Below are 12,122 nucleotides of genomic sequence, written 5' to 3' on the forward strand. Positions count from 1 at the left end.
TAACGACAGCAGCCAGATTGTGTTCTAGCTGGGGTTTTGCCTTTCTCATTTCCTCTCTGCACGACCTAACGAGATCCCTGTACTCTTCTTGAGTCGCCTGCCCCTTCTTCCGCAAGCGGTAAACTCTCCTTTTTTTCCTGAGTCCCAGCAAGAGGATGATACTTACAGCCGTTGCAAAAAAAAATCTTGCATGCTAAGAGCTTGAGTAGCAAAGCATGTAAGCATGTACTAATTAAAAGCATGCAGTCAGAACTTCTGTATCAATTCCTAGTGACCTAATCGTGAGAAAGCTAGGCACATTTCTAAGAACTTGCAAAATTCAGGCATCTGTCTGTGAGGTGCTGTGTGTAGTAGCAGATCTGTTAATATCTTAAAGAGACTATCTGTCAGAGTGGGGAAAAAAAAATCCTGCTTTTTCAAATGTGGATTACCTGTAGACTTTGAAACACCTTTTCCTTACTTCTTGTTTTTTCTATTCCCCTCCTACTATCATTTTCCTTACTGAATCTCTCTCTCTTTTTTTCTTCCTCTGTTCTATTTTTTCCTGTCTTTTTCCTCTTTTCATCCATTGCAGCAAATCTTTCAGAAACAGGCTGTAGTCTTCACAGCCTGAAAATTGATTTGATATCACTGGGCAGTCTGCTTCAGAATTAGTCAAGAGACTGTGGAGGTACTGTTTGTACACTGCAACTTTTCCATGAAGAATTGCCCTGACGTGTAAGTTTGAGTTGACAAAACAATTTAAGACACTTGGAGCTTAATTTGTAGTTAAGAAGCTAAGTTGGGAGCTATAGATAGTATGCGGAGAGTGTACTAAAACGGTATTAGACACAGGAAAATTGGAAAGTGCTTGTGGAGCAGGTATTGCATAACTTAAGGGAGACCTGGGTTGGTTCCTAACCTGATTATGTTAGTTTTTGTGTGACTTTGGGGAAGTCACTTAACTTTTCTTGGATGAGAAACTGAGATGGGGAAATACTTCTTCTGCAACCATCTTTTAGCCATTTAGTTTTCTGATGCTTCAGGATAGTGTTTTCTCTGTATAGCATTTACCAAAGTGACAGTGCAGTAGAAGGCAGATATTTCTTTTCGAAGCCAGATATCCCAGAACTGCTGATGGTTTAATTACAGGAAAAGCTACCTACCTCTCCAGGCTTCCCTTCATAGCGGAGCAGACTAATTGGCCATATGCAGATCCTAACTGCTCTTCAGGGTTGAAGGAAGTTGGAAATTGATTTGATTTAAGCAGGAACTCAGGTTTTTTCAATTATGTGGAAAAATATCCTGTTGCTAACTTCTTTTTATGTTATGGAGACTCCTAGTCACACATTGCTGATCTTTTTCATTTCATGGGAACCTCCAGTTAGACTGTCATTTCTATCTCCTCACTCCTTTCCTCCTTTGTTTCTCTAGTAGATTTAAAGGGAGTTGCACATGACCAACTTGAAACAGATGACATGGATGAAGTGATCATGAAGCAGGACAAACAGGTTTGCTGCTCAGCCTTGACTTTCTATCCTGATTCAGATTCTTCCTGTGTTTCCCTTCCTCCTGACAGTCAGTCTTGACACTGAACTGATCATTTGGTTTTGCTAGGGCAATACATGTGGTCATTGTTTTCTAAATATACCTTGATACAAATACAAAATCTGTCAATCCTACAGAAAGGTGGATTGTATTTAGAGCTGTGTGTGTTATAAGTGTTTCTTATATAAAATTATGATAACAAATTATTTTGTATGTTTTTAGTTAGCAATGTGTCTTTTAATATTTATGTACTTGGCTTGAAATATTTTATCCTAGGAAATGGAGCTTTCCTTGTCTCCTCAAATGCCACTGTCTTCTGCCACAAGCTTGAATGAGTTTGAATACCTGTTTCATTTTAAGAAGTCTTGTTAAAACTAGTGTAAAGTAGGACTGTGACCATAGAAATCTTAGTAATGCATATGGCTGTATGGTTCCGTATGGAGATTACTTGTTGCATTTGCTTTGCTTAACATAAAATGTGTATCAGTAAAATAAGGGTAACGTGACTAAATGTAGTAGCAAAATTGATCAAGAAGTCGTCTAAGAACTTGTCATGTAATATTGAACCTTTGGTGTTGCGTCTTCAAATAAATTTTAATCAGTTACATGTGTCAGCATGGATTGATCTGAATCTGAACTGGTCCTCGACTTTTCTTCAAAAAACAACTTTTCCTTTACCTTTTTGTAGCTTTTGGATGGTTTTATCGGTATGAAGGAAAATTTCCCACAATCCGCAAGGTACAAAGTTTGATGTGAGTTTGTTTGCAGTGCATTTCAATTTTAATTCATCTTTTTTCTTCTCTGTTATTACTAGACATTCTTTATAGTCAAATGCTTCTTCTTTTAACATGTGCACAAATTAAGATGCGTTTGGGATGCATCTGCCTAGGAGTATGTCCTTTTGAATACTTTGGACTTTTCAAGTCCTGCCAGCTGCAGTGGGAAGTGTATGTCAATACTTTGCAGAAGGTGTTCAGTACAGGTGGGCAGTGTATATCTTTATGTTCTCCAAAAGTCCTCAGAATAATGTTTAAAAAAAAGCAGAGACAAAAATTCAAGGGGAACCAAGTATGCAGTTCCCAGTTATACCTTTGCAAATTTCCCAGTAAGAGGAGTGCTGATGGCAAAAAGCATGTACATCACAGAGAATGAGTAAAAACAATTGAAAATCTTTAAGCTTGATAGAATACTTCTATATCTGTAAGTTGCTCCTAAAGTATTAAGTAATTAATACTTAATATTAATTAATATTAAGTAATTAATTTCAAATTATTAGAGTCTCAAATAATACTTTATTCCTGCTGTTGCTTTATTCTCTTTATTTCTTTCAATGTATATTAGCCATGTTATAGGGTTTTTGTGGTTCTGTTGTGGGTTTTGTTGTGGGTTTTTTTGTGTGTGATGGCTGATGGTAATTAACTGGGGTATAAAGTGTCAAAGAGGGTTCATATGTCTATCTCCTGAGAACTCAAGTTTTCTGAGGAGGTCAGGATTGTATCTGACAGGTGAAGTATAGTCCTAAATGGTGACAGAAATTACTTTAACTTTGTGTGGTCAGGAAATGCCTATTCTCCTTAATGAAGAATAGGAAATGATGGTATACTCCAATACCACTTTGTACTGCTAGTGACTGTAAATCGTCATGGATCTGTAACTTGTGTGAAAGTCAGTACAGTTAGGATTTCGATCTGAAAAGTATAAATACCTGTTATGAAAACTCAAGTCTCTTCACACAATAGGTGATCTTCATTGCTGCTGGCAAAGATAGTTTAGAGAGCCTCCAAATACCTTTTAATATAGTAATTAAGATCTTACCCAATTCCTGTTGAACTCTACTACACAGTGTGGACTAGACGCTCGAAAAGATGTATTTTTAATCTTTTTCTTTTAGAAATATTTTTAAATCTGGAAGTGATGAATTTTCACCCTACTCCAAATTGCTAATTGCTTTTTTGTTTTGTTTTAAAATGAAAATTTCACTCTGTACTAAAAATGTCTTTAATAGGAAGTAAACTTGAATCCATGGGGAAAATGGATGGAAAGGATGACTCATCCTGTTGTATCTGAATGCAGTGAATGCAGCTAAGATTGTCTGATATATGTTCATATTCTGGAACATTTTGGCATGTGTACTGCTTAGTGTGCCTTTAAATTCAGTAATTTTTCAAATGTTGATACCTGCCAGATGTTACATTACATTACATTTAGTAGAAAGTACTAAATGTATCTTCTAATTTATTAGAGGGTAAGATAATATCAGCAATTGTTATTAAGGCACAAACTAATTAGCCTTGAATAACACATGCCAACAGAATTATATTTATGTTAAAACATTACTGTGAAAAGCTAGGGTTTTTTTACTTAAACTCTTTCAAATTTTTGTCTTCGATGATTATTGGTTTGTTTTTGGTTCTTTCCTGACAACACCCCCACTTAACCATGAAGCAATAGACAACATCCCACTCAACTCAGCAGTACAAAGTTCCAATTAACTACTTGACTGGGAGAATTTACTTTTGTAGCTGCCAGGGAAAATGTCTATTTCCCAAGGCTTTATTACCAATATTACATGTAAAAGGTGGAAGGAAGACAAATAATGCTATGTAAGGTGAAGCATGTTCGTGCCTTGAATTCCCAAAACCACCATGAAAAGTCAGTAGCTGATGATAATGAGCAGAGCGAAATCAAACCTGAAGTTTAGCCTCTCTGGGCACCAGCAGTAATTGACAGTAAGTGGCCAGCTGCTCCTCGTTTTCACTTTTTGGTGAATAAAAGGAGAACATGGGCTTTCGAATATGAACTAGGCCCTACCAGTACAAATGGGAGAGGGTAGCAGAAATGTGACATCGTTAAAGTGGAAGTAAGGAGCAGGGTGTATTTTGAAGACAACAGGAACAGAGGCTCCCAAAAGACTATGTAGTTTTCCCTTTTGGTTGCACTCTACATCTAAAATCTTAGAGTTGCTTTGTGCTGTATTAGTTCACTCACGTGAGATTTTATCCGGTGCTTGTAGGAGCTACTTGGTCTTCGTGATGCAGTGTTCTTTCCTGGGAGCAATTCAGTTTCTGCACTGAACTAAGCCTTTCCTTTGTAATTGCTTATTTCAGTTGTATTAAGGCATGCAATGCTGGTTTTAGGACATATGCATGAAGATGTTTTATGCGTAGAATATTCACATCTACCTATACATGAGCATCTGTCACCTGAAAGCAGTCAGTCTTGTATTTATATAAAAATGCCAGAACAGAGAGATGGCAAATCAAGACCTAACCAAAACTGTTTGAATATTCAAAATTTGTAGTGGGCCTTTGTGCCCTAATGTTGTAACTTTGCAGAGGAGCAAAAAAGTTGAACTGTCTGATCTTGTCCTACTTATGTTAATGTGCACAGGCCCTCCAAATAAGGTATAATTTCCTGCAAATTGCTGGGGAAATGGACTTTAGATTTTCTTTTAAAAGACCATCCTCATACTTGCACAGACTGTAATCAAATTTTCAAGGCAGGCACTCATGTACTGAGCTTGAAGTTTGCAATGTTTTTAGCTGGTGTAAAAATCTGTTGAACTAAAAAAAAAAAAGAAAAACAAAACCATCAAAACTTTCAAGAAAGGGAAAGAGCGAAAGAAGTCAAAAAGTGACAGTCTGTGTGAACAGAAGAAGAATAAAAAGGAAATGGAGTTTGAGCAAAAACTTGCCAAAGAGAAAGAAGGAATGTTGGAGAAAGAAAAACAACTGAAAATAAATCGTCTCGTGCAAGAGGTATGTTGTATTCTCCTATCAAGTGCAAAATTATATTGAAAGAAAATGAGCTGCATCTTCAGTGGAATTATCTGAGCAGGACATTTGTTTAATTATGTCAAAGATAGTGAAGTTTTAAAAAAATTGCTGTTGCACTGCAAAACTCTGTTTCCAAATTTGCTTGTTTCTACAGTCAGTTTTTGCCCAAATGAGGATACCTCTGTAGTTAATGAGTGTCCATGTGTAGTGATGAATTTAATGAAAGACAGCAAAATAGGAAATTGTTCTCAAAAGCATAATTAGTTTTAAAACTAATTTAAATGCCATTTCATACTTTTGAAACAGTCACTATACCTATAACCTTTTTTCATGCACTGATGTTACGGTTAAGGTATCTGAGACAGAACGAGAAGACCTGGAAGAATCAGAAAAGGTGCAGCACTGGGTGGAAAGACTTTGTCAAACACGGTTAGAACAGATTTCCTCTGTGGAGAATGAGTCTCCTGAGGTAAAATTCTGGCTTCTCCATATATTGCATGATCTCTAAATAACTCACTAGTTGTCTCCTAGAAGCAACAGGTTTTTACCAGTGAAAAACCTGTCTTCATCTTTCCGTCTCAGCCTTCATTCTAAGAGGGGGGAGAAAAAATGTCAGTAACTGATGAATTACAATCTATAGCATTTGTTGTTCCTATATTTTATGGTAATTTCTTTATTATTTTAATGAACTGTTTTTATTTTTTCCTTTTTAAGTATATTATCACCACAAAATTAGCAATTTCATTGGCTCGTGTGTTGTCTGGGCTAGATGGGATATGCTACTAATAATAAAACTGAGACTTGAATACCCACCCATATTTTTTAGTATCCTATGCAAATAAGAACTTCATTGATGATGAGCTCTTGGATGCTTCCTTGTATTGCATGGAATAAAGGTACAGGTTAAGAAAATGACAAAAAGATAAGAAACTCCCAAAGAACAGGGTTCAGTTTTGTGTTTTAAATAGTCCCCTTAAAGGGAGTTGCAGATAGTGATTGTGCCTTAGAGCCTGATGGTTCTAGATGTGGAGTGAGGCTTTCCCACCATCCTGCTGCTCTGGCTCTCTTCCAAGCACAGCTGCTTTCAAGAGGAACACTGCGATCTGCTGAACTCCCCTGGGATCCCCAGGAAATTGCAACCACAAAGGGGACCCTCGGGGAACACTCTCGCATGAATTTCCTTCGGGTCAATGTGGAGCAGCTCTGAAAAAAACAGCTGGTCTTCTGTTCTTCCTGGCCTCAGGATAGGATCCATGTGGCTCTTCAGTGCAGGTCTCTAGGACAGTGGAATGATTATACTGCGTTTTCTCTCACTACCTAAATTTGGCTGCCTGTGTTCTGCTAGATCTTTGTCCCCCTTACTTTGTAAAGTAAGAGGGAACATTACAGATTAAAATCACTGTTGTATTTCCAGAGCTCTATCCTGATTTAAGACAAGCACCCTGTGTTGTATTTGCTCCATCAATTCTTATATTACATTATATGTAAATATTTTATTACAGTTCTTCTACAAAACTACCCAAGTGGTTAAACTCATGTAAAACACAAAACTAGAATGCTTCTGAGGGATAAATGCAGCTGAACGATATTCAGGTCCTACAGGCTTGAATTGCTACTTGGGTACAAGAGCAGTCAAGATCTCTTGACCTCTGCCAAAGAAATACCTATTTTTTAGTACCAAGGGGTAAGTATGGCAGATAAGGAGATCCCAAAGAATGTCAACAGAGATACCCACTTGAGGGAAGTATTGTCACATTAGACTAAGATGCATGTGTTTGTAGGACAGCTCATATCTCTCTAATAATGAATCCTTCTTCATGCACATGAACGTTTTTTGGCTGAGCTGCTCATTATGTTCAAACTATGGAGTTTGTTTGCCATACAATGCATCTGGTCTTGATTAACAGAAATTAGAAGGTCCGGGTGCTTTTAAAAAGGCTTTTGGAGAAAAAGTTTGTGTATTCTGTGTGGGATAAGCCAAGAGCTTCCTGTGCAGAAGCAGTTAGGCTGAGTGATGTTCTAGCATTTGTCATTAATTTCTTCAGAGCTGTTGCAGGCAGATGAACTGTTAAGGCAGGTTTCTGTCCTGTTGCACATAGTTGGCAAGTGGACAACCTTCTGCTTCTTCTGTCACATCAATGCGGTGTTTTGCCGGCGGCCTGCAGCTTCATACCACAGATCTTGATGATATAAACTTAGATGAAGTTGACAAGCCTAAACAACGTGTGACGCCACCTCTGCCACCACGAGCCACTGTTACTCCAGCAGCATCAGCTCATCCATTTCCTACATCAAATGTTCCACTTTCAAGAGGTCCAGCCCTGGCAGTAACACCAGCTTCCCAGGTGACTTCATGATCTGTTTGAACGCATGTGCCTCTACCATTTTCCTGCCTGGCCTCCCTCCCCTGCTCCATCACCCACGTCATCCACTGGATCTACCCATCTGCCATATGCAATATTAAGAAATGGGATGGTTTCATTGTTTCATATTAGTGAATGCAGTCTGGAGATAGTTTAATTTTTTTTTTTAACTTAAGTTGAGGGGGTTTTGCTCTCTCCTCCCTATGTACATTGTAACCCTACCACATGCAGGTATCTTGGGCAGAATGTATCAGTTAAACACTCAAGTCCAAATTGCCTGTTGAAAGATTAAAAAAAAAAAGCAATGGCAGGTGGCAGATTTAACTCGTAGTTAAAGTTGAGAAAAATATCTGTGTAGTGAAAATTACTTGTGACGGTGTTTTAATATGTCATCAAATTGCTTTGTTAGATGAGAAGAGTGGACAAGGAAAATCAGCTTAAAATCAGAAGCTCAAACTTTTAAAACATCAACACGGTATAAATTACTAGTAAAATACTTTTAAAAGAGTGAGAGTTGGTAATCAGGTTTTACTTTTTTGGACACAAAAAACTTCTTTGAGAAAATATTGACTTTCTCCTTATTACAATCTCAGTCCTAAAGAAGATCAAATGAGAAGAGTGGACAAGGAAAATCAGCTTAAAATCAGAAGCTCAAACTTTTAAAACATCAACACGGTATAAATTACTAGTAAAATACTTTTAAAAGAGTGAGAGTTGGTAATCAGGTTTTACTTTTTTGGACACAAAAAACTTCTTTGAGAAAATATTGACTTTCTCCTTATTACAATCTCAGTCCTAAAGAAGATCAAATATAGGAAATCTTGTGCCAGATCTCACTTTAGGAGAGAAATGGCAGCTGTTTCATCATAATTCCCTTTGCTAAGCCCTGTAGTGGGATTCATGTACTCATTTTTATGGCAAAAGATTCTTGTTTCAAACAGCAGAAGAGGATCCCATATGGTCACTTCTTTCCTACACAGTTTTCTGCATGGATTGACTGCATTGTTGGTTTTCTTTCTCTTTTTTTTTTTTTTTTCTGCATGTTTACTTGAAAATACTAGGCTTTGCTTTTGCATGATTCTGGTTGGGGTGGGGAAGGATATGCAAATTAATCAGGGAAAACCAGCAGATTATTTCTATGTGAATAACTGCCCTAATGTGAACTATCAATCTCTCCTTATAAACTTAAGTAGACCTCTGATAGTGCTTGATCTATGTGGTTTATATGTTTGAAGTGCCAAGAATATGCTAGATCCACTGAAATGGAGATGTCAGATGTTCTTATGGATAACAGGTTTTCCAAGTTATTTGCAAAATAAAAATGATGTGAAATGATACAAGTGTACAAAATACTAGCGTTCAGAGGAGAAATACATTCTCCTAACGCTAATAGAAAATATGCAGATAAAAGAAGTAATATAGGAGCTGCCATACTGGATCTGACCCCAAAACCATATATTCTAGTATATGTTTCTGGTAGTTTTTCGATGCTAGATATGTTAGAGAAAAGAGGTTAATAATGAAATTAAAATATATCGGGCAACAACAGCAAAAAAATAACCTAACCTTCAAAAATAAGCCAGTTTTCACCAAATATAATTAGTCTATATGAGGAAAGAACTAAGCTTTTAGTAAAGTATTAATACTGAGCCAAAGCTGCTTTGTTTATAAGTAGATAACCCAGTATTCCTGATGTGGTTTCAGACACAGAAGAAAAATCAGAAGCTAGACAATTTATCCTTGCTGTTTTTTAAAAAGTCAGTTTTTAATACCACAGATAAGCAGAAGCAGTGCATATTTCTGACTTCAGTGAAAAAAGATCTTGTGTTTATGCCCGCTAAAGCCAAAAATAAGACAACTGTTGTCCCATAAGTTTACTTTTCTAATATTACCCAAACTGGTAAATCTTATCTATGTTGCTAAGTTGTTTTTTTTTTTCCCCAGATCATTTAATTTCAAATTCAGCTTGAAAAAATACCTGACAAAAAGAAGGAAATCCTGTCAAATACATTCTTGACAACTAACTATTAAAATATCTGGTATAAATTGATCTGTTTCTCAAAATTATTATCTATATACTTTATATGGAGCCAGTACTAAGTCTGTTACTGTTTAGGTCGTAAGAAACACCTCCCACGTCGGCAAAATATCTTCTGTGTCAAGCAATCCGCTGGTATGTCATGTACTGTTAATAATGACTGTACTTTTATGAACTTCCCATGTAATGCTAAAGTCAAGGAAATGTCAAGGGTTCAACTCTGCATGCTAATTTATTTAAAATTCATCACTTGCATTCATGTGCATGGATCCATTGCTGTGTTACAAGATACCTAATACCAGGTAATGAAAGTGACTCCTAATGGTCTGAGGACTTGGTATTTCCAACGCTTCAGCAACATACAGTCCATGTTTGCATGTTCTGTATGTCATGGAGCATATACTTTGTTCTTCTGTCAAGACACACAAAAGGAGCTGGGACCAAACTATATTTTAAATACAATGGGGGCTAAGAAGCAAGCTTTCTTCTCAGAGGAACCCACATTTGTTTGGTAACTCTTTGCACTGATTTTGATTCAGGATGGCCGGATGTCAGGTTTCCCCATTCTGAGGCCCTCTAGAAAAGTCTGTCTCTAAACTGTGCAACTCCAGGAGAAATCATCCAGTTCCAGTGCAACTTTAGCAATTCGATATCTGTGAACCTGCCAATTCTTCTAAGATCAGAAAGCTTAACGATACAATATATTTTGCGGTGTGGAACAACATTAGTTGAGGGAAATCCACAGGGACTCTCAAAGATCTGGTTCCAAAACTATTTTCTTAAATTATTTAAAAAACAAACAACAAAAAAGACAAAAACACCCCCAAAATTCCGCTATTTAAAAAAAGTGGCTTAAGCAATTTTCTGGAAGCAATTCAAATAATTTCAGAAGATACAGCTTGTACTATATGAATGATATCTGGAATACATCACATTTCCTATGAGAAACACTGACAAGAGTGTGCTAAGAGTTGCTGGGGTTAAGTCAGAAACTAAACCCACAGGGCTCCGTTTTGAACTCTTTTCTTGAATAAAACTATGCTTGACGTCAGTGGGATTTTTGACTGAGTAAGAAGTGTACAATTGGGTTGTACATGCTGGATGATTAGGTCTCAGATGCCTCTGGGTATCTGTACTTTGTAGAGTCAAGGGTAGGTAATTAGTGTAACTAACCCTTGCTCTTAAGTCAGGATAAGTTAACTTGGAATTCTTTATGGAAAGCAGATTGCTGCAGTCCCGGTGAATTTCATCTTAAAAGATCTATTTAGCCATAGATTAGTTAAAATCTCATTTCAGGTTCACTATGTTCTTACACTCAACTTTAGCATTTTTTTTTTTCTCGTAGTTTTTCATTCAGTTCATTGCCTTTATGGGATAAATGCCAAAAGCAGGATGAGATTTTTTCCATGATCTTGCTGGTGAAGTCAGAGTTTAGGGGGAAAAGCCACTATTTGGATGCAAGAGAAATTACATTTTGGCTTGTTAACTTCGTAAGTCTTAAAATAATTGTGTAAGCCTTTTGTTGTATTAGGGTCATTAAATTCATTACCATAAAATATGTGTATTGAGGCATCTTGGTGAAATGATGGATTTGCACAAATTACATTCTGAATTGTAATTTTCTTAAATTAACCCCATAGCAGCTTGCTCCAAGTCCACCTACCCAACGACATCCAGGGGTACCAATAGTCTCTAAACCAATCATGCTGCATCCTGACCCAAACTTTATGGTCAGGCCAACAATCAAATCAGAGGCCCTGGTAAGCCTTTTAATGTTCTTTTTCTGAGTGCTGCAGTGCTGTGGGATTTGTTGTTGACTTGTCCTCAAAGAATCAATGCTTGTCTTGTTTTCTGCTAACTAAAATTCATGCAGATTTTCAAATGATCACTAATGGTAAGTACAAAAGGGTATTTTTCCATTTTTTTCATGATCTAAAAGTCACTCTTAGTGACAATTTTTGTACTGGGGTGCATAATTCCAGAACGGTGTAGAGCCTTAGATTCTGTAGTTCTTATTTTCATTTATTCATATGCTGGTTTGTATTTTTATAAATTCTGAATTCCTTTGTCAGAAATGAAATAGCAAAAATTAATTACACTGTGTTTTTCCTTTGTAAATAGTCATGAACATACTTGAAATGTAGATATATGACATAGACAGTGGGATCGAGTGCACCCTCAGCAAGTTTGCAGGTGACACCAAGCTGAGTGGCGCGGTCGACACGCCAGAGGGACGGGATGCCATCCAGAGGGACCTGGACAAGCTGGAGAAGTGGGCCCACGGGAACCTCCTGAGGTTCAACCAGGCCAAGTGCAAGGTCCTGCACCTGGGTCAGGGCACCCCCAGTATCAAGACAGGCGGGGGGATGAAGGGATTGAGAGCAGCCCTGCCGAGAAGGACTTGGGGGTACTGGTGGA

General features: G+C 37.3%; 1 protein-coding gene across 1 annotated transcript in view; it reads left to right on the forward strand.

The window, feature by feature from the left end:
• Positions 1 to 12,122, forward strand: part of USH1C (USH1 protein network component harmonin) — a 49,752-nt gene that overhangs the window by 24,303 nt on the left and 13,327 nt on the right. Inside the window, 6 exon segments of the mRNA XM_019474508.1 lie at positions 2,216 to 2,265; positions 5,133 to 5,285; positions 5,656 to 5,772; positions 7,403 to 7,648; positions 9,783 to 9,839; positions 11,345 to 11,464. Coding sequence (XP_019330053.1) covers positions 2,216 to 2,265; positions 5,133 to 5,285; positions 5,656 to 5,772; positions 7,403 to 7,648; positions 9,783 to 9,839; positions 11,345 to 11,464 — 743 coding nt within the window.

Source organism: Aptenodytes forsteri, unplaced genomic scaffold (genome assembly GCF_000699145.1).
Source record: "Aptenodytes forsteri isolate BGI_AS27 unplaced genomic scaffold, ASM69914v1 Scaffold8, whole genome shotgun sequence".
NCBI lineage: Eukaryota > Metazoa > Chordata > Aves > Sphenisciformes > Spheniscidae > Aptenodytes > Aptenodytes forsteri.